The sequence below is a fragment of the Uranotaenia lowii genome, chromosome 3 (genome assembly GCF_029784155.1).
Source record: "Uranotaenia lowii strain MFRU-FL chromosome 3, ASM2978415v1, whole genome shotgun sequence".
Taxonomy (NCBI): domain Eukaryota; kingdom Metazoa; phylum Arthropoda; class Insecta; order Diptera; family Culicidae; genus Uranotaenia; species Uranotaenia lowii.
In genome coordinates, this window is record NC_073693.1 from 139,537,104 (window position 1) to 139,560,807 (window position 23,704).

At 38.1% G+C, this 23,704-nt stretch overlaps 1 protein-coding gene across 6 annotated transcripts in view; it reads right to left on the reverse strand.

The window, feature by feature from the left end:
- LOC129757480 (uncharacterized) overlaps window positions 1–23,704 on the reverse strand; it is a 66,703-nt gene that overhangs the window by 31,561 nt on the left and 11,438 nt on the right. For 5 of the 6 annotated variants that reach the window (XM_055754721.1, XM_055754724.1, XM_055754723.1 and 2 more), the window contains 3 exons: window positions 8,759–8,940; window positions 1,258–1,605; window positions 613–884 (listed from right to left, as the gene is read on the reverse strand). In XM_055754721.1, coding sequence (XP_055610696.1) covers window positions 613–884; window positions 1,258–1,605; window positions 8,759–8,940 — 802 coding nt within the window. The remainder of the gene's footprint in view (window positions 1–612; window positions 885–1,257; window positions 1,606–8,758; window positions 8,941–23,704) is intronic. The other variant, XM_055754722.1, reaches the window with a different exon arrangement.

A 23,704-nucleotide genomic window follows, 5' to 3' on the forward strand; every position in this document is an offset into this window, starting at 1 on the left:
GAGTCGACGAATGTCTACCGTTTCTGGCGCTAGCCCGTCGGCCTTAGTTGATCGGAATTTTATGATCATCCTTCAACAAAAATTGTGAACTCTACTGTAAACTTCTTCTAATTGTAAAAGAATTCAAATAACTCTAAGGAGTTCAAATGAATACGTCGATCGTATGGTTTCTGTAACTGAACTGGAGTCGTGCTAGAATAGCATCAGTAAATAGAGTTAAGAATAAGAACCTCTTTGATATTGTGGGTTGTCATCCGAGTCAGTTCAATGAACAATTTTACTGAAACCCCCTGAACAACGTCTGAGGATCAGCTAAAGCTAGTTAGCGATAAGGCTAAAGCTTACTTCATTTAAAATTGGAACAAAGTTTTGCTCAGATTGTGGCACTCCTGGTGGACGGATTTGGAAGTTCTTGGCGCCCACGTGTCGGGAATTTTGTCAGCTTCACATATGTATTTTTGAAATTCGGCAAATCGAATGTACTTTGTAAACAATCAATATGGAAGACAAAAAAGGGAACAAATTGTGCATCTAGCCATCACTAGCCATCCTTCAAATATTCATATCTTTTGATGAAATCAGGTACATATATAAAATTCAAAATCTACTCACTTTTCTTACGCTCCTCTGGGGTCTTGGCCTTGGGGACCGGGGTCTGCGTTTCGGCACGCTTGCTATCGATGGCACCGGACGAAGTGGACGGCTGTTGGCCATCCTTGTCCGAACCCTTGCGGGATGCACCGCGCTGATTGACCGGCTGATCGCGCTTTTCGTAGCCCATCTTGATGAGTTGCTGCGAAGCCGTTTGCACGTTGTTATCGGCATTGGCCAGAACGTCCAGAATGAGCGTTTCCTCTGCCTTAGGGAAAAAGCTCTTCAGGTACCTGCCGGGGAAAAGGAATTTGATTAGGGACTCGTTTGGTGTTGCAAGGGATCTACTGTTGGGTATCTATGGTTTGGGTGAGGGTTAAATGTAAGAAACCAGATCGGGTTTTAACGGCATGCAGTTTGCTACCAATAAAATAAGGAAATCAGTTTTGGAAACAAAACGGAAGCTTTTTTGGTTCAAACGAAGAGAAACATTGCTACAGCGTTAGTAATCACACGGAACTCAAAAGATCAATCAGAACTGAAAGAACAAACGAGGCTTAATACAGCAGGAAATAATGACGACAAAATCGGACACAGTTCACAATAATTTGTTGACTGAACCCGGAAGTCTAAGGTGAGTGACAGTAGGTAGCGTTTCTTAACAACCTCAGCTTCATCTTGGGTGACGAATGTGGCTTGGGCGAGTTCTGTCGGATGCCGCCGTCAAAGCCGTTGCTCCGGGGTGATCCGTGGAAGTACTGATAGGCGCTGCTTCCGTAGTAACTTCCGCTGGCGCAGCTGGCGGGCCGAGGGATCGGACTTCCGGTACGCGATGTGGACACCTCGCTCCGGCCGCCAAGTACCGGGGTCATCTGGAAGGCCGATACCACCCCCATAGCGGTGTTGTGGAAGTGCCGCTGCGGTAGCGGAGGGGTCGAGTATGGACCCGGTGTTGTCAGTGGGTGCTTCTCCACCTGCAGCGCGCTGATGACGACCGCTTCACGATTGTAGTATCTATCGAGGCGCGAATGGTGTGTTATGAAGCGTTACGCGAACCGCGCATTTTAGATTGGTTATCACAAACGATTAGTTCGCGCGGATTTTGTGGATTCATGTTAGAAAATGCAGCGTGCGTTAGAAAATTGAATACTTGTGTGTTAGAAATCATCATTAGACAGAGAAAGACAGACAGAGAGAGAGAGAGATAGAGCGCAAACACTCTGGCGAAATGTTAGATCGGTTACTCAATGGCAAAGGTGTGTCACGAAGTGTTAGATGGTGTGTTGTGAAGCAGTGTTCAAATGTGTGTATGTGTGAAATACAGTTCAAGCTCGTTAGAAGTTAGCACGACTAGATACTACATATGATGTACAACGCATGAATTAGCTACTGAACAATACAAAAATTAAATATAAACCTATTAACAAATATGTTATAGGTTTAGTTCATCAATTCAAAACCAACATTGAAGATAATATTCAACGTTGAATACACGAGGTTCTATAAAATTCATTTTCCCTCAAGAGCGGATTTGAAGCCATATGGCTTTATTGAAATTTAGAATAGTTTTACGGAGGTTTGTATGTCTCTCAGTCAATGTTTCACAGTTTTGTCCACTTTGGTAGGTAAATGCATAAACACACAAATTTCATTTCTTTCTAAAACGACGAAAACTATAGGGGAGAATGAGGATACTTGATCCCTGGGGATACTTGATTCCTTAGCTATATCTCGAAACTGGAATGTCTTACAAAGATCAAATGTTCTATAAAAATGTGCCAAAATGAGCAAAATAACAAGCTTGTAGTTTAAAAATTTTTAACAAAATAATTGTTTGAGTAGTTGAACTTTGTTTGAAAAATTTCACAAAATGTAACTTGAAGATCTTTTTTCATCACTTTAAAATGTTCCTTACATGGGAAAATTATGGAAAAAATATTTGTTCCAATGTATCAATCGTTCGAGCTTAAAATGAACTTCATAATGCCATATCTATAAATCATATATAAGTCTCAACTTTTTTCAGAAAAAGTTTTCTAAAATGTTGATTTTGGGTACAATTGATCCCCTAGAGTTGGGTACAATTGATCCCCCTTCCAAACGGCCTATTCTTCTTCTGAATTGATCGTTATGATTGCTGATTACGAGATTACTAAAATTTATCCAAAAACTAATATTTATCAAACAATTGTCTGAAGAAAAGAGCAAAAATAATAAATTTTCTCTTAATTATAAAAAATAGCGCCTTTAAGGATGCAATGTTATTAGCGTTGAGACAAAGGTATAGAATTTTCTTCCTATGTCTGCTATAAATTGTGAAATAAAAACAAACATGACCATAAAAGTCAATTAACATTCTATCTTGGGGTTTTGTTTGATTTTTATATAAGGATTAGGGCTTCCTGAATAAAAGATCAAGTCTCCTTCAATAGGGGATCAAGTCTCCATTAACTTTAGAAAAATCGCAATTTTTTTACTCCCACGAAAATGCTTCTAGTTCATCAAAGGGTTCAAGTATCGTTCTAATTTTTGAAGCATAGAAACTTGAAGTTACAAGCTGTCAGAAAATGTCAAAGTCGGCAAGTTTTTCCAAAAAGATATGGTGAAAATAAGAAGAGGGGATCAAGTATCCCCACTCTCCCCTACCATTTGGACGTTATCCAACCCCTCATTCGTGCCTATCGGAAGAAAGCGCAAGATTTTGCTGTCCTTGCCATCAAATCGTTGGTAGCGAAAATATTTTGCAGTTCTCTCATCGATCAATATTACTCAATTCCCATCTAATTTTAAGCCATCTGGATGCGCACTGCTGGTTGCAGAGAGAACATGACGATGATTTTCTCACTTGAAGCCCGCGCGGGAGCAAAATCATATTAAAAATTTACAAACAAGGCGGATCTTCTATCACATCCGATTTAAACTGACTTCAGACGACTTTTTAAACTATATTTTCAATATGCAGTTAGAACTGCGATTCGCAACACCATTGTAAACGACTTAAGTTATCATTTATGATACGATTTCATGTTTGCAGGGTAACCACATAGAACAGACATACAAACTAGCCCACGAAACATGTGTTAAATTTCCAACGATAGTTTTAAACATTTTTTTTGTTTTTTGGCTGGGCCTTTTCGAAAACTGGCCACTTGAAAATTTGATATGTTACTTTTGAACGGCGCAATAGATGGCACTATTTCAAGTCAATTTCTAACGTATTTTTCGAATGTCAGCGTTTGAAATTTTACACACTTTTTGGAAGATTTTTTGTTTGAGCTTGTACATCTGTTCTCTGTGGGGTAACTAAGCTGGGATAAAGCTTCGATAAATCTTTGTGGAGATTACACTCGGAAAGACTATCTTTTATCTCTGTCTTGTCCGTGCAATGACCCTACTGACATAAAACTAAGATGAATATGAGAAACATTTTCTTAAACTTGCCTAAAACTCGAAATCGAAGTTATTTTCGAGCGCCGCATATTTTTTTTTTACATGAATACTTTTTACATGAATACTTCCACTGAAAAATCTCGGGCAGCAGGAAATAAGTGCATAAAAAATGCATGAAAAAAGAACGTTTTCACTTTACTTATCAAAACATTTCGATACGCTCTTCAAGGATCATCATTTGGTTGAGGGTATAATTACTCGTTAGCAGTATCAGCACAGTTGATTTCGTAGTTTTAAGTGAGCTCTGAGGTCTAGTTTATAATCTCCCTTAAAACAACGCATATGTTAGCTTTTAAACTTAGTTAAAGCAAAGAATGCGCTTCGGTTTTAAAATAGTTCAATGTGACAGTTTTGAGGGAGTTGTTCATGCTGGGATTGTTAAGGTTATGATAATTTAGAATCCGGACAGTTACAAACGTGTGTATTTTGAAAACAATTCGTTTGATCGAAAAACTTTCAATGATGGAAATGAAGGTATTGATATGATGCTTTCTGAAAAAATATAAGATTATTTTTTCTATGATTACAAGAAATATTATTGCTTCATCATGATATCTCTCTTTTATCTTTGCACATTTTTTTCAGTTATGTACATATCTATTATTTTTGCAACAGAAGCAGAACCTTCGCAAAATCATGAAATTTTACAAGAATTCACCTGGATAACCCAATTTGAATCTGATTGGAATAGAATCTTTTCAATAGCAGGTATCTCGAGGAATTTGATCTCTTTAATTCGGTTTTCTGTCTGTCTCATTGCGTCAAAACCGTTTTTGCGGATTACGATCCATGGAACTATTATTTGTCTAGTCTAGTCTAGCTTTAAAATAGCGTGACTGTGCCCAATAGTTGCACAGGCAATTTTTATGTCGTGCCTGAAGTTGTCCGATTTTTTCCAATGGTTGCACATTTTAAAAACTTCCTCAAGGCTCAACCACCATGTGGTCAAAAAGGCTGATATTTGTTACGGAAGCCTAATATGAGAACTTCTAGTTCAAATGAAATACAATTTGGAGACGGCCTCTTTTGAGGGAGACTCTCCTATAAACCGTCCAATGCACAATGAGAGAATTCGGACCCAAAATCGAAAAAAAACTCGAAGCCGCCGGTTCGAGAGTCTGGAATAGCATTTATTACACGTGAAATTTGTTCATTTGTGGCCTTAGCGACTTTATCAACGTTCCAGTTGGCGGATAGTTATTGAAAAACTCATCCGGTACAACTGTGTTCGATATTTAATCTTGGACTCGAACTCACGAACATCCGCTCAGGAAGCAACAGACTTGCCAACTGAGCTTTATCACAAGCCCCCTATCTAAGTGAAGTGATATTCCACTCCACCTATTTTCCAAGTATTGAGCTTTTTTTCTTTATATGTCCTACCAACATCAAATCTTGTGTCATTGAAATTTCATAGAATGAACTGAAAGGTATTTAAAACTTTTTTTTTTCAAGTGCCTATTTACAGGTGAAGGATAAAAGGACGCGATCTGTTTTGCCCCCCTTTACCTCTATGAAGAAAATGTGATTTATAAAATAATTGCTTGAGGACTCACTTGGAAGCCGATCGATGAAAATAGCGATATAATGAATATCAATTTGAAGCTAGAAAATAGACTCAACCACGCCCAAAGTTTCAGATAGTTAGATATTGAATATATCTTTTCAAAAAGTTAATTTATTTTGAATTCTTTTTCTTGAAAGTGGATTATTTTTGATGAATATAACCTCTGTAGCATTTCATCAATCTTCAAGAAACATCCATTTCACATTGAAATCTTTCCTAAAAATTCTCCGGTTGGAAAACTGTTTTGATCAAATTCACGAAGTTATGACTGTTTATTTTTCTGAATTATAAAAGCCAAATAAAGCTTCTCCCAAATGTCTCCGGTGAAGCTCGGCGGCAGATTTGAATTTCTGAAAAAATTACACATGATAAGTAATATTTCCGGTTTTCCAACCTTCGACTTTGAGTTTTTTGGGATTTAGGGTCGAAGTTTTCCTACTGTACAATATTTTGACAAGATTATTATCAAAAGCAAGGGATTCTCTGTTGACATGGAATGCATTTCTTTAAGATTTACTGCCGCAGCATGTGGCGTAAAGGATAGCCTTCAAATCTTCTAAGCCAGCGGGCATGAAATTGAATCCCGGTCACGACATATATAGTACACTTTCTGTGGGTTGGTGATGCTAGCCATCATATCCTCGAAAGATGTACACAGCTAAAAATATTTCCTGTATAATTACGCAAATGTCCTGTAACAAAAAGGAGCAGGAAATTTACCGTAATTTTACAGGTCAAAAAACCAATTACGGGACATTTAATTTTTAGTGAACAACTTTTTTACAGGACATTTGTTGTAATAATAAATGAGTCTTTGTTAACTTTTAAAGAAAACAATTTAAAATTACAGTTTGATTTATTTTAAAGGTTGCAGTTTCAGTGACACGTAATAGTGATGAAAATACACGTAATAGTGATGAAATTTTTTCTGTGTACGCTTAGAGAGTTAATTGTTTCATTGAGATCCTATATGTGTTTGTGTTCCTTAAAAAAAAAGATTTGTCGACTCAAAATTTAAAAAACAAGGTTCTTCAGAACTATCTTTAATTCTTTGCATAAAATGTTGAGTGAATGGTCGAGATAAAGGATTTCAAAATAAATCTGATAAAACAGAAGTCCCCCAAACCCAAAGCAGTTTAAGTGACTTTGACAATTTTCAGGCATGCAAGTTGCCCGGCTTTTTAATACATAGATGTGATTTTCAACGAATTTAATAATCTCAAAACTTCAATTCAAATATTTGAAGATAGAATAAAAAATTATGGTAATATGAAGTGTCTTTGAATAAGGGGTAAAATCAATAGTAAAACGTAAACATTCACTTATTTGGCAAAAAAAAAACATGTCATATTAAAAAACAATCCGAGTTTTTTTTTCAGTGGCATGTAATCAATGAACGAGCTCGATTTTGTATAGAAATTTGTATGGAAGAAGAATCTTTTGCATATGAAATCATCCAGTAAATTCAAATAAGCTTGAAATGAAGTTTGTCTTTAATTAGATATTGATTTTATCTATTCTAAAGCTTCATTTTTTGCCAACATTAGAAGAAGTAATGTATTTCACGAAAAAAGTTATGAGGATTTCAAAATAACAAATCGGAATCCAATTTGCAGGCTTTGCTTGCGGGAGCTTTCAATAATTTCATGACATGATTTGGCGAAGGTGATATAAATCAACAAACTCATTGCTACGCAAATCAGTTAATTGGGATTTTTTATTGTCATCCTACGGTTAAACAGCTTTCAAACTAGCAATCAAAAACACTAAAATTTAAATTTTTATTTTAAATTTATTGTATGACATCGAATATCATTTCTGAGCTACAAGTCAGGAATGGTTTTTGTTCACATGATATATTTAAAAAATCCTAAAAATTAAGTTTTTTAAACTTTCAGTACATCTCTGTTAATTTTTGAATGAAAATTTTCATTTCCGGTAAAAATTAAAACACGTTGGGGCTCAATAAATCAGTCCTGAGTTTTCAAAAAAATTTATTGCTATTTTTGGCAGTAAAATTAACCAAACAAAGTTTTTGGGGGAATGCAAATTGATAAATTTGAAATTTTTATACAAATTTTGCAGCGGACTTATGTACAACAATGGGGCAGGAGGAGATTGAGCGGCGAAAATAAGCATTTATGAGATAAATCTATATCGTGATTGTCAAAAACTACTCTTAAATTAAGAAATAATTATGAAAATATGTTTGAAATTCCATAAAAAAAATTCAAATATGACAATTTTCCCGGTGAGGAGCCGAAATTCCCGGTTTTTTCCCGGTTTCCGGATGCGAAGAAATTCCAAAGTTTTTCCCGGTTTTCCCGGTTCGCTAGCAACCCAGCAAAAACGAACGGGTTCTGTATATACACTTTTTTATTTTTCCAAATTTTCATATTTGGAGCATAACTTAGAAATTGTTCTAGTGAGATTTTTTTGAATTTCATTTTCGGATTCAGCGTCCGATTTCATATTTGAAATAACTTTCAGTTTACTGAGTTCAAAAATGCTATAATGTATTGTAATTAGAGATCGCAAAAAAAATGAAAATGTTGATCGGGTTCAAAACTTAGTCCTCGTGCGTTTGTTTTAAAATGTTTTGATTTTAAAATTATCGGTGTTCAGAATAATGAAGAATATTTTTTTTTGTGTGGATTCTGAGGTAAGTAAATTGAAAAATAAGGATAAATGTGATGTTTTATGAAATATGTAATAGTTTCTTTAAACATGTAAATATGTAACAAAACAGTTGTTGTCTGAATGTTTTAAAGATGTACGATTTAAATTAAGATGTAATCAATAGAGATAAACTAGCATTTCCATCGTTGTTTGCAAAAAAGCAATTTACAGATGAAAGACACCGAAAAAGCGCCGAATTGGTAAACGAATAATGAGCAAAATGTTGTGTCGCACAGGTGTTAAGTATTTATTGATGTGTACAGTTGATGTTCTCGAAGTGGCTCAAGCATATCTAAAATTCAATTTTCGTGAGACATGGTAAATTTCGGCAGACTTTTTCTAAACTAAATTGTATTAATGCCGTAGCCACAGTATCGAAACATCACACCAGAACACGTGTATCTGCTGTTCGGTCTATTTTGAGTTGAATAGAAAAAAAAAACCAGAAAATCACTAACGAACGATACTAACTTTTTCAGCAGCATCCGGATGTGCGTTTCCGGTACGGTCGGGAACATGGAGTTAATTTTAGCCACCGTTGCGTCCGTATCGGCCGCCGTCACATTGTTGGAGAAGGACGTTTCCTGCATCACGTGGCGGCTGATGCCCATGCGGGGCGTATGGGGACTTGAGCGTGTCATCGAGCCCAGCTCCTGTTGTTTGATGGGGAAAATGAAATCATCGTTAGTGGGTTCATAAACTAATACTGAAATATTACAATTTCATGGACGATCTTCATTCTATTTACTTAAGTAAATTCGTTTTTTAAGAAAAGTTTAAAACCGAATCGTTGGTGTTTTGGACACCCTTGAGAGTAGAGATATACCTTTTCAACTATTCGATGAATCCAATATTCTGCCCAATTTTTGGCCGAATATTCTGTCGAGTTGTTAAGAAAAAACGATAGCGATTATTTCATACTCCTTCGATTTCTTTGAAATAAATGCCTCTCATGTTTTAGAGTCAATTGTATTCAACCAGATGTGTAATGCATAAGATCTTGTTCAAGAATGGGTCTATACAAGATTTCAAGAGTTCAAAACAGACGCCAAGCAATTTGAAATTTCTTAATTGATATCTAAGAAGATGATGGTCGAATTTGAGCAAGATGACACTTAACCATAATACTACACTCAGGCAAATTCTTATTATAATTTTCATAAGATGCATCTTATAAACCGCTTTTTAGAGTGTAAAATAATGTTTCATAAAAGTCTTTTAAAATTCTTTCAATTTTCATACGATGTTCTTATGAAAAATAGAAGAAACGGCATTGTGAAAAAATAATGAACACATTCATTCATAGCATCAGTTTTTTTCATCATCTAACTGTACGAAGCAATCGCCAGTTCATAGTTATTATAATTTCCCTTCAATGTTAAATGTTATTGCTATCTCCGGAATCGTAAGTTCGATTTGATGTTTTTGTGTAAACGTCTAATATATTAGTAAACTAAAATACATTATTTGTTTACTTTTCAGCAAGCTGATCGGCAAAAAACGAAAGGTCAAAGATTTAGATGAGGCAAAAAAAACTTTGATGGAGCCGTCTGTTGATGCGCTGCTGATGGTGACCATTAAGGATTTAATTTCAAACAAATTTGGCAAACAATAAAGTGATTGTTTTAGCATGAAATATCTAGAATTTTTCTTATTAGAAAGTGATTTACTATTTCCATAAGAATCTCTTATGAAAAGCAACAACCTTTCATTGAAGTAGGCGTTCATCTTCAGAATTCATTCGCGTCATAAGACAATCTTATGAATTTCATTAATTTTTCTTATGGCGCCACTTCATAAGAGAATCTTATGGCATACATAATAGTATTTTTCTGAGTGTATAATACACACGGGCGATTCTCGGCGATTTTTGAAAAATTTGGAAAAATAGAGTAAATCTTAACAAAATATAGGCATTTTTCCAAAACATACAAGACGAAAGTGAAGAAATTTTTTTATATTTATTTTTTTATCGCATCCCATCAGCAGCGTTTTGATCGCATCTGAAGATCAAAAACAATTGATGTTAATTCTTCAATTAATTCTTAAAAATCGTTTTTGAACACAAAAACTATAACTTTTCAAACAGGAATTTGAGTTTATTTAATTTATAAAATAATGTGCATTATCCCGGACTAGACTCAAGAAGCTTTTAACAACATTTGGGCATCCTGGCCAGATTTGGTTTAACTGGTATTCTTTACTGAATTTATCGGCGGTTTTTTAGAATACATGAGTTGTTATGATATTTTGACGTAGAATTACGTCTTACGGCAACACTATAGGGGGGGGGGGCAAATTGAAATTTGCGAACGGATCTCGCGTCACGAAAAACGTCTCTTTCACGGACATCTTTTCCGAACAACATTTTGGGTCGGCTATGTGTTGGTACACCAATACTAATAACGCGCTAATACAAATTGGTGCGCAAAACACCCGAGCAAAAAACCCCGATCGTCGACCCAAACTGCACTAGATGCGAAGTCATAAAAGAGCAAGGATTGCCCCGACCCGGTTTCACAGTCTCGCTTAGACCGCGCTACCGAACGGTTGTATTTTACTTTCGCTCCGTAAAGTGCTCTCAGTCTGATAGCTAGCCTTTCTAAAACACGGACATCTTTCCGACATACTATATACTTAGTACCTTTTTCATTGCGCCGGCCAAAAAACTTCGCTGATAGTTTTCCTGTGGCTGAACCGTAGGATGGTGGATGCAAATCCACCCTGGGCCGACCAAGCCCAAACATCCAAGCAACAATATGGAAGAACTCTACCACCATGGATGGACCCCAAAGGCCTTCACGGCGAACTAAACTTCCTGATTCTACGCCCTCAAGCTGACAACCAACTTCCTACCAACCCATTCATCGTTTCAAAATCGATTGACCGGTCCGTCGGTCGAATTGAAGGGGCCAACTCCATCAACAATGGAGAAGCCTACCTTCTGAAAATTGTAACGAACTGTTTGTCGAAATAAAAATAAAAATATGATGAACCACCTTAGTCAGGATAAGACGCTAGAATCGCACTAGTCTAATCTGAACCGTTTGTAAACATACAGTGCCATCTGGTGGCCGATAGGGATTTAACCAAGACCCAACAAACGACGCTAACGCTTCCACTCCAACCGGTTGAGCAAGATTTCTCTTGGGTTGGATTGTCGGAAACGTTTGTTCCTTGAACCCGTAAAAACCGCCGTACGTATGTATGCAAATCATGAAGAAACTTAAAAAAATCAGGCCCATTGTTTCAACAATTCTTTACTGATTTCTGGTTGGCCTTGGTACACTTGTGACTCGCTACGACACTTGCTTGGAAGAACCGCTTGGAAGAGATCATTAAGCTTTGAGACCTTATGTCGACTATAAATTGATAATTATATCTAGAAAATTATATAAATGTGATATAATTAAAGCCAATTTGAGTTAAAAAGTTAAATCTCGGTAATAAGTATTTGCTCTCGTGAATTAGAAAAGTACTGAAAATTGAGGTGGCAGTATATTGACCTCAAAGTTGGTCGAAAAGAGATAATACGTTAGTGATAAAGTAAAACGTATTCCTAGAAGGTAACCCGCGTCAACGTGGGTGTTAGTCTGGGGCTAAAAGCTTGCTCCGAAATCTACCACGCGGCGTTTGGGAACGACAATTGGCTGGTCCATACTCGGTTGCGGCTTGAGAACCCCCGGGTTGTGGAATTTGTCGACGCCCGCACATTCCCACGTGTTATTGTGCTTCGCAGTAGTGAGCAACAGCAAGTGATTGGAAATCGACTGGAATCCGCCGGCGCTTGTACCTTTCCACGGTTTATCACGATTCGCCGCAAATCGTGCCCAGTGGTCGACACTTGGTTGGGCCTGCCTCGGTTGCGGATTCAGAACCCCCGGGTCGTGGGAACTCCGCCAACACGTCACCACGTGTTACCTGCCATCCCTAGGTGGCTCCATCTGACTACTTCCGGGTGTAATAAGAATACTTCTGACCCTGAGGAGTATCAAGAAGAAGAAGGCCCCGGTCATACTCGGTTGTGGATTGAAGACCCCCGAGCATCGGCAGATCGTCAGCACCCATCATCGTCCACAAGCCAGACCTACCTGTCCACGCGGAAATCCACCTACGCTGGTCGTGGGGTGAGTACAAAGAAAATACCAAAGGACTTTACCGAAACAAACCATTGTAAATCATTAAATCTAAGAACTAGGGCAAACAAAATCGGAAAATAATACACACGAAACTTAGCTAAAACATTTTTAACTGTTATAATTTTGAGAGCGCCGAAACTTAGGCAAAATTCTACCCAAGTCTTTGTCGTTGCGTGCAAGTTTGTTTATTAGCCCGATTCACTTCTGAAACTTCTAAATTTATTCGTAGATTCTACTTTTGGGATCTGGGATCGAGTGTGTTGGAGTCTTCCTTTAAAATCCTATCGCAAGCCTAGATAACGATTGTTCGAGCCACTTATTCCGCACCCGCCTTGAAAAAGGGTCTTGGCCGGCATTTTCGACACGTGTCAGCAATCTTCCAATCCGGAAGTGGCGCCCTAAAACAAATTGCTGACATTGTTGGTGAGACAAAATTATCCGTTACAAAATAAGGAGCACCGATCAAATGAACAAGCTTTGTAAACTGACGGAATTAATGGACGGAACAAAAATCACCATAGCGCCTCACCCAACCCTAAACACCTGCCAGTGTGTTGTTTCCTGTCGAAAAGTCTTGGGACTTTCGAACGAGGAAATTCAAGAAAATCTCGCCGATCAAAAAGTGGTTAAGGTATATCAATTCATCAAGAAGATAGACGGTAAATCGGTACCCACAAACTCAATGGTCCTTACATTCAGCGGAACTGTGGCGCCGGAATTTGTTTATTTCGGCTACATACGCACCCCCACTCGACCATATTACCCACGGCCCCTCATCTGCCTCAAGTGCGGAAAATACGGGCATACAAAGCTTCGATGTCAACACGCTGAAGTATGTCTAAACTGCGGTGAATCTCCTGCACACACTAAATGCAACAAAGATCCCCATTGCCTCAACTGCGACGGTACCCACCCCGCTATGAGCCGATTGTGTCCAGTCCAGAGGGAGAAGCAGGAGATAGTAAAGATCCGGGTGGATCAAGGAATCTCCCAAGGAGCCGCTGCAAAGGAGTATCGTAGTCGTCAAGCCACTTCTCAACAGACAAGCAAAATTCAACAACGCCTCACAATTGCCTCAGCGGAAAATACGAAGGACCAAAGAATTCGCCAGCTCGAAGAACAGGTAGCGCAACTCACTGCCCAAATTCAACTTCTCCAAGCAAACCACGAAACCGAATCAACATCTGAAACCGAGACGGACAACTCCGACACCACCATGGTCACCGAAACTAGTCATTCCAGCACCCACTCCAAAGCATCAAAACGGAATCGCCGCAACCGTAGGTCCAAAGATGACAAGAAAACAGGTACTCCCAAGAAACAATGTGTCAATCCGATCAACGTTGCGGAACCCTCCAAAACCAACAACAGCCGTCCCCACCCACAACCACCAATCGGTAAGTCAAAACCAAACAAATTCTAAAATGGCTTCAAGCCCAAACGAAAGCTTTTCCCCGCAAATAGATCTCCCTACAAGCAACATATCCTCAAACCCCAGCTCCCAATTTCCCCCCAACCTCCCCCATCAAAGAAATTCTCCGACTCACAGAAGCAAAGTCCCCTTAGCTATTCAGTGGAATCTCCACGGCCTAAGAGCGCGCGGCTCGGAACTACAGCTTCTTTCTACCAGATTTTCCCCAATTCTCATCGCACTACAAGAAACGCTAGCACCACCTCAGCTCATCCCAAAAACCTTTATTAAAGATTACCATCTCCACCTCCATCAGACAGGACAAGGCGCCGGCCTTGCTATTAAAATTGGTTTCCCTTACACAACCCTACCCATAAATTCTTCACTTGACGTAATTGCCACTCGCCTTGAATCCCCCATAAAAATCTCAGCCGTCTCTGTCTATATCTCTCCAAAACTATCCTATCAAGTGTTCTGTGAAGAACTGGAAAATATTATTGAACAACTACCCAAACCAGTCCTTATTATGGGAGATTTTAATGCCCACTCAACAGAATGGGAGGCAAATAAAACCGACAAGAAAGGTTCCTTTTTGGAGAATTACACCAACAACAACAGTCTCACCATCTTGAATAACTTCCTTCCCACCAGAATTTGCCCTTCCACTGGTAATCTGTCCGCAATTGATCTCAGTCTTGCATCCTGGGACATAAGCCCTAAGTTGAGTTGGAAAGTGCTGGACGACTCCCATGGTAGTGATCATTTCCCTGTCTTAATCACGCTAGAGCACTCTACTCCATCATCCGCCATCAGACCTAGATGGAAATACGAAGAGGCTGATTGGGCTGGATATCAGATAGATGTCGAACTCTGCATGCGCAATGATCCACCACAAAACATTGAGTCCTTTTCGAAATTACTGTATAACACAGCGAAAAAGAATATTCCTCGAACAAGTGGCGTGCCAGGTAAACCCTCAGTTCCCTGGTGGAATTCCGAGGTTCGTGACATTATCAAATTACGCCGTAAAAAACTACGGCTACTAAGGCGCTTACAAAATGATGACCCCCCACAAAGAAGTTGCTCTTAAAGAGTATAAAACAGCACACTCAGCCTCCCGCTCGGCAATAAAAAAGGCCAAAAAAGATAGCTGGAATAAGTTCGTGGAAGAAATAAATCCTTCTACCCCATCCTCCTTACTATGGGACAAGATAAAACGTCTTAACGGGACAAATAGGCATAGCCGTTTCCACCTGACCCTTAACCAAGATTACTCAAACGATCCTTCCCTATTAGCTAACTCCTTCTGCCAATTTTTCTCTACAGTCTCATCCCCCGATCCTAACCCCTCTGAAACCCTACCTATAGATTTCTTCACCCAACTCAACCTAGACTATAACAATGACTTTTCCCTCAAAGAACTTGAGAGGGCTCTAGAAAAAGTAAAAGGGCGTTCCGCCGGGTTGGACGAAATAGGCTATCCCCTATTAAAAAACCTCCCTCCGATCGGTAAAACGATCTTTCTTAACATCCTGAACAGAATATGGGGCAGCGGTAACATCCCCAGCCAGTGGAAGGAAGGACTAATTATTCCCATCCCTAAACCCCAGCAAAACTTACACCACCTCAACAGTTATCGGCCTATCACGCTCCTGGATTGTACAGGGAAAATCCTTGAACGGATGGTGAAGCGAAGGTTGGTCTCTATTCTAGAGTCAACAAACCGGCTCAACTGTCGGCAGTTCGGTTTCCGCCCAGGTCTCTCCACCGACGACCATTTAACTACCTTTGAAAGCATCTTAGATAAAGCTCTATCCAAAAACTGGCACGCAGAAACTCTCACACTTGATCTATCTAAGGCCTTTGATCGGGTCAGCCGTCACAAAATCTTAGACTCAATTAAAAACTGGGGAATAACGGGAAGAATGGGAAAGTTCATTCAAAGCTTTCTGACTGGCAGAACAGCTAGAGTTTACATTGACGGAGTTTACTCATCTCCCAACGAAATACTCAATGGGGTCCCGCAAGGGTCAGTGATTGCCCCCACACTCTTCCTGATAGGCCTCCAATCAGTGTTTGACATTCTCCCTGATGATATCGACACACTAGCCTACGCTGATGACATTACCCTAATATCTACATCCCCTTTTACTCGACTCGCCCGCAAAAAGCTCCAAACTGCTGTAAACAAAATTGCTCAATGGGCTCCCACTGTTGGTTTTTCTTTTGCACCGGAAAAGTCCAAATTAATGCATTTTGGTCCCCATAGAAAAAAGCTATTTAAAATGCCCCCATTAATCATGCAGAACAAAACAATTCCCTTAGTACGAAATTCTCGGCTCTTGGGTGTCTGGGTGGACGATCAGCTTAAGTTTTCTTATCATGTTAATCAAACCCGAAAGGCAGCCACCAGAAAGCTCAACATACTCAAGAAGATCTGCAGCTCCAACGGCGCGGGATCTCGCACATCCCTTTTGCTCTTTCTCCACGGTTGGTTTTTTTTTTTTTCCTGTTGGGGAGAGAGTCCACTGCGACCATTAAGTTGATCTATTGTGGTATTACCCCGCGTTATTATTTTTACTTTGCTATGCTACTTAACACACCTGCACTATTGGTTGAAGTTGCAGTTGTTTACCGGTAGCACTACGAGCACACACATAACTAGGTAGGATCTCCAAGTGCAATCTAAGTTCCCTTGAAAAGATCCATCCACATGCATGTGCTGCATCATTGAGGCGTACAATTCCAAGATATACACGGCTAGCATTTCCCTAATGCTAAAACCGCCAACCTTAATCATACTATGTGTGCCAGGTTATGTAACGACCGGGATTCGATCTCATGAACGTTGGCTTAGAAGACAAGTATGCTATCCTCTAGGCCACGATCTGCTGGCTTCCACGGTTGGTTATTGCCAACGATGCTGCACGGCTGTGGACTGTTTAGTCGTGGTTATGAATATACCATCAAAAAACTCGAACCCGCCTATAACCAGGCCGTACGTACCATTAGCGGGGCATTTAAAAGTAGTCCCATATTATCGCTCATGTCGGAAAGTGGCCAAATGCCCTTCAGGTACGTGCTATTGAAAAATATGGCCACTAAACAGTACGGTGGTTATCCTACGACCGATCCCATGAGGTACCATTAGTTCTACGCACCGAAAGGTTGCTTGATCAAATCCACAAGTCCTTACCGCCAATTGCCACTCGTAACGAGCCAAGAATACAAAAATGGAACGAAAGAATTCCCAACATTGATCTATCCTTGCTTTCCAAAATAAGAGCGGGTGATAATCCATCCAAGGTCCTATCACTATTCCATCACCTCGTCAGTAAGAAATACAAAAATATTCCTAAGTTCTATACCGACGGTTCTAGAACTCTCGACGGACAGGTTGGCTGCGGTATATCCAGTAATCACCTCAACATATCACTTCCCCTCCCCACCATTTGTTCAGTCTTTAGCTCAGAGGCCTTCGCCCTCTTGGTAGCAACTCGTGACCACTGTCCCTCGACTCCTTCGGTCATTTTCTCCGATTCCGCCAGCGTCCTAAAAGCGGTCGCTGCCGGAAATGCCAAGCACCCTTGGGTTTCTGAACTTTCTTCAGCATCCCTCAGAAAAAACACCACTTTGTGCTGGATCCCTGGGCACTCAGGAATTCCTGGCAACGAAAGGCAGATCGCCTTGCTGCGGCTGGTGGACTGCTAAGTCCCCCAAACCAAGCAGTACCAGCTCCCGATGTCACAAAATGGCTAAAAAAGCATATCATGTTGGCTTGGTTCCATGAGTGGGATAATTTACCGAACAATAAACTCAAAGAAATTAAAAACACCACCGAAGCCTGGAAGGATCGTCCAACATTCCATGAAAGACGAATACTAACTCGCCTGCGTATTGGCCATACCAGGCTTACCCATGGACACTTAATGGACAGCGAAGACCCTCCCATATGTGTATCTTGCAATATCCCCCTAACTATCAAACACATAATTTTATTCTGCCCACAATACCATCTAACTCGAACAAATTGTGAGATTGCAGACAGCCTTCGTCAGGCTCTTTCTAATTGCCCCTTGGAAGAGGAGAAAATATTAAAGTTCCTCAAGGAAAGTAAACTCACAGAACTTATTTGAATTACATAAAAAAGAAAAAAAAATACAAAAACAAAAATACAAAAAAAAATACAAAAAAAAAATACAAAAAAAAAATACATACACAAAAAAAATTATTATAAAAAAAAAAAAACCCATACAGTTGAAACGGAGGAAAAGGATGAATTACTCAAAAGAGTAAAAATCCTAGGAAAAAAAAAAAAAAAAAAAAAACGACCCGGTTTCATTTGGTTTTTGGTCTTTCTCCCGGTCGGTCGGTTGTGGCGACCAAAAATGTCTGCAATGCTGTTGAGAGAAGGCCGCTTGCTAGGATTGTGCTGTTTGAAGTTCTTCATCAGGACGACGAGGATAACTATGCTCGGCTGAGTAAACCATTTTCACTGAAACCCGGAGCATTATGCTTCACCACCATCATGTTGAACTGGTGCAGCAGTGGCCTGGCATAGGGTTGCCAGAACATAAACATAACCTTGAAACATTCGGTTCCTTTGAGAAAATCAAACTCAAAGGAACCGAAAAGGCCAAAAGCCCACCAAACCACATCAGCAGCATCGTCCAGATTCAGCAATTTTCCTCATCTGCGGGGTCAGCCAACTAAATGCTTCAGGCTACCTTTCAAAGGCATGAGTCACTTTTGAAAAAAAAAAAAATCATTTTAATTTTTTTTGTATGGCCACCTGTGATTTTTTGAATTTTAAAATTTTTACAACATTTGATTAAAATTATAAACCTTTCGTTACTTTTCAATAACGTTATTCTATAGAGAATTTGAAATAAAATTTTTATTGTGCATGGCAAAGATAATTCCACGGTTCAAATCTTAAATCAGAACTTTGATAAAAAATTGAAAAGTAATCCGCGGTCCCGATTTCTGAACAGAAAAATTTCACGAAATTAAAATGTGTAGAAGTTTGAGTATGACACCATTCATTGACATATAATATTTATTCAAGCAAAAAATTCCATTGGAAAAACCTAAAAAAAAATTCACTCTCTAAATAATTTTGTATTAAGTGCGCTTTTCATTAAAATTAAATTTGTTGTTGAATTTTCATCTCCATCCAATGTACAATGACAACCCCTTTTGTATACCCCTTAGAGCGCATTTCCCCTACTGATTTGAATTAAACGCATTATACTGAATCTTTAAAGCTTTTCTCCGAAGCGTTTGATAAAACGCTTGAGGTTTGTAGTTGCATAATTGCAGGCGCATTGGCTCAGTTGCATTGGATTTTGAAGCAGCTACAAATATTTTCCCACCTTTTGCTATGAAATTGTCTAGAGCTACAATCTGTCTCAATTGGCCGTGATAGTTGATGAATGAATATATCTATAATTCATGCCAAAACGATCTACATTTTCCGATTATGAAAGTTTATTATGAAACATATCCTATTGACACAGGACCGGCTGTCGTAGTTCTACGTTAACCTTGCGGTCGTGGCTTATGTACAACCTCTTTAACTTTTTTAAAGGAATCAATATTCCTAATCGCATTCTAATGTTGGTTCTTTTTCCTTATACTCTTTATACCCATGACTTCTATCACATCATTGTTAAAGAATGCGATGGTTTGTGCGAGATTGTAATCTGGCAAATTAGATTCTCGCAAGAGTCTTAAAAATCGTCCAATTGAGAATACTAGAACAGAAAAGATACAATGGAGCTTATTCTCAAGTCACGTGATGTGACCCGAGATAATTTACTTCGACATTCTGGCTCCAGGAAACGTTTCTGAAAGGAAACCTTTGTTCAGATGAGTATCTTAAAAACGATCGAAGCCCATCCAATTCTTGCTTAATAAGAGCTACTGGAGTCAGTATAACGATGTGAAATTTGGAAGGACACTTCGCGAGACTCACAGAATGAGCCTCAATGCTTGAGATGCGATTTATATTTTACGCATTTGCAAAGGCTACTCTGTAAATTTTTGCCTCGATTTCCAGCAAAAAAAATTGCTGGAAACGTTCAGCACACATCCAAATCCACATCCAAATTTTTGCTGGAAACCAGCAATCGGTTTTCGAATTGCTGGACTTTCCAGCAATTGATCTAGTTCTAGTTCTAGATCAGCAATCGAGTTGTTAATTTGGAGTTTGTTTTTGTTTCGTACGCTGAAGCAAGGTGAGATTCTGTTTTACGAATTTTGGTTAAATTAATAAAATTATTTTATTTCCTCTATATTCTAGCAACCAGATAACAAGTCAAGGGTGAGTTTTTCTTGGACAGATAGATATTCTCTAAAATATTCTTATCAAAACTATTTTTACAGGTGGCGGATATTCAACACTTTGGCACAAAGCTGCCAGCCCCGAGCCGGTGTTTTTTGAATAATTTTGAATAATTTTGGTGAGATATACAGGAAAATCCAATCGAGCTAATTTAGCTACTAAACCTTTGTGCCAAACACTGTCAAAAGCTTTTTCAATATCAAGAAGAGCAACACCAGTTGAATAACCTTCAGATTTGCTAGCGTTAATCATATTAGTTACACTCAAAAGTTGATGTGTAGTAGAATGCCCATGACGAAAACCGAATTGTTCATCAGGGAAAATAGAATTCTGATTAATGTGAATCATCATTCTATTCAAAATAACTCTCTCAAATAGTTTACTTAAAGAAGGAAGCAAACTAATTGGTCGATAACTTGAAGGCTCTGAAGCACTTTTTCCAGGTTTAAAAATTGGAGTTACTTTGGCGTTTTTCCATTTATTGGGAAAATAAGCCAAGTGAAAACATTTATTGAAGATTTTAACTAAAAAATTTAAAGTGCTTTCAGGCAACTTTTTAATAAGAATATAGAAAATCCCATCTTCCCCCGGAGCTTTCATATTTTTAAATTTTTTGAAAATCAATTTAAGTTCATCAATATTTGTCTCACAGGAACTTTCAAATACATTTTGCTTAGAAGAAATATCATCAAATTCAAGGGAAATTTGAGTATCAATTGGACTAACAACGTTTAAATTAAAATCATGAGCAGACTCAAACTGTTGGGCTAATTTTTGAGCTTTTTCTGCATTAGTTAAAAGAAGTTTATTCCCATCTTTCAAAGTAGGAATTGGCTTCTGGGGCTTTTTCAGAATTTTAGTTAATTTCCAAAACGGCTTTGAGTAGTGTTTTATCAAAAATTATCCATTACAAGATTCGGAACTCTTGCAGAAATCGACGGACAAAATCCAAAAGCGCCACCATCAAATGCTGCGGCAGAAATGCAACTATTCAGTAAAACACGCTAAGAAAAAAAAACAATTTATATTACACGGTCGGAAAAAACTAGCATTTTGAAGGTTCATTTGCACAACAAACACACTGAGATCTTTCTCTACGTGGTCTTGGCTCTCCAAAATTAGCACGGTTTTTCGGTATCAGAGTCGTCATTCGCTATTCAAAGCTTTTTTTTCTTGGGGGCCGTTCAGATACCATGTGGATAGAAAAATGCAATTTTAGACCCCCTCCTTCCTCTGCTCGGACAAGCGTGGACGTTTGGCATACCCTAAACCCGTCCTCGGATGTCCACGTGGACAGGTTTGAATTTTTTTTTTCTAAATCTCATTTGACAGTTAGAAAACAGTAAAACACTACTTTCTGCTTTTTTGTTATAGAAATGGCTGATTTTGAAAAAAAAGCGAAATAGCATTTCCTGATATGAAATAATTTTAAAATTTTAAATTTCTTAATTATGTTATTTATCACTTGCTTTCAAGTAGCTACTAGATGTTTAAACTTAAACTGGAAAACTTTGCAATTTTAAGATTTTGAATAAAACATCTGAATAAAACTAGATACAATTTATCTTCATCTGAATGAATTAAACTAAATTAAATTAAGACCTTGGTAAAACAATCTGTATTATATATCATGTATAACATAAATCAGGATCGCAATAAAAATAAATACTTGGCCAAGTCATCAAAACCCTTAATCGCAATATTCTCAGCACTGTTCCGTGGAATTTGAAATCAATGATCAGCCTCAACCAGATATGCAGTACAAATAAGTTATCTGTTAAAATTGAAGATTTTATTTTTAATTGAGGAATCTGAATGCGCAAAAACGAGTGAGGTTCTTAATTAAATTGAGTCAGTGGCATAGCATTTCTCCAAAAATTGGCGAAAGTATGTCAGAGTACATTTTGCAAATGTATTCCAAATTTGAACAAAAGCGTATTAGAGTGCATTTGAACCCCCCGGAACGAGGGGTACAAGTGAAAAATTCAATTATCGAGAAATGTTGACCTTTTCTGTCAGTAGATGGTGTTAAGGTTTGTTAAAAGATTGTCCGTTGGCGTTTATATGAAATATTTTAAGAGCTAGGTATCTTGGAATATATTATTTTTGGTTTTATGTCCTCTACTGCTTTAGCAAAATTTTCATTACGGATGAAATTTAAACGACGTTTGATCTCTTTTTGAAGGTCGCAATAAATAAATTTCAAATAAGGATCCCTAGTACGTTGATATTGGCGTCGACGAATGTTTTTCAGTCGTATCAAAAACTGAAGATCATCATCAATTAAAGGTTGATTAAATTTATGTTTAACTTTGGGTATTGAAGCGGCTTTAGCATTGACTATTGAAGTTGTCAAATTTTCTACAGCCAAATCAATATCTTCAATTGAATTCAGTGGAACGTTTACAGCTAAATTACGTTCAATAAAATTCCTATATCGCTCCCAGTCAGCTTTTTGAAAGTTAAAAGTAAATTTTAAAGGGTTTTCAATGGGACTTTGGGATAAAGAAAAAGTTACTGGAAGGTGGTCTGAATCGAGGTCCGCATGAGTAACTAATTGACTACAATGCTCGCCTAAATCCGTTAGAACCAAATCAATTGTGGAAGGATTTCTAATCGAAGAGAAACAAGTATGCCCATTAGGATATTCAACAGTATAATATCCAGCAGAGCAGTCATTAAATAAAATATTCCCATTTGAATTTGATGAAATATTATTCCAAGATCGGTGTTTTGCATTAAAGTCACCGATAATAAAAAATTTAGATTTGTTTCTGGTGAGTTTTTGTAAATCTCCCTTCAAAAAATTTTTCTGTTCACCGCTACATTGAAAAGGCAAATACGCGGCAATAATTATAAATTTCCCCATAGAAGTTTCTAATTCAATTCCAATTGTTTCTAAGACCTTTGTATTGAAAGAAGGAAGAAGTCTTAATTTGAGACGACTATTAATGACAATAGCTACACCCCCACCTTGTCGATCAAGTCGATCATTTCGCAAAATTTTAAAGAAAGCATTGCTTTTCAAGTTATTGTCCGGTTTTAAAAAAGTTTCAGTGATGGCAGCAATATGTATGTTTTGGGTTTTCAAAAATAAAAAGAACTCATCTTGGTTAGCCAGCAAAGATCTAGCGTTCCAATTCATAATATTTAAACATCTATTTGGATTTAGATTTTTCATGATCGAATGAGCCGCAAAGCATGCATCTGGCATTCATTCTACAATTTTTAGTGCCGTGACAAAAAGCTTGACAACGACGACATTGCGTAATATTTTGAAGGAAATTGGTTGAAGATTTTCGAAAAGGTTCGAATTTGACTCGACAATGAAACATAAGACGAGCCTTTTCAAGAATTTGCAAATTATTAACTTGATCCTTTTTAAAATGGATCAAATAAATCTCAGGAGCAAAACCAACACTACTGATATTATTCGTGTTGGTTCTTTTCCTCATTTGAATTACTTGAATTGGAGAAAAACCTAACAAAGAATTTAATTCAGTTGTGATCTCATCCGGTGT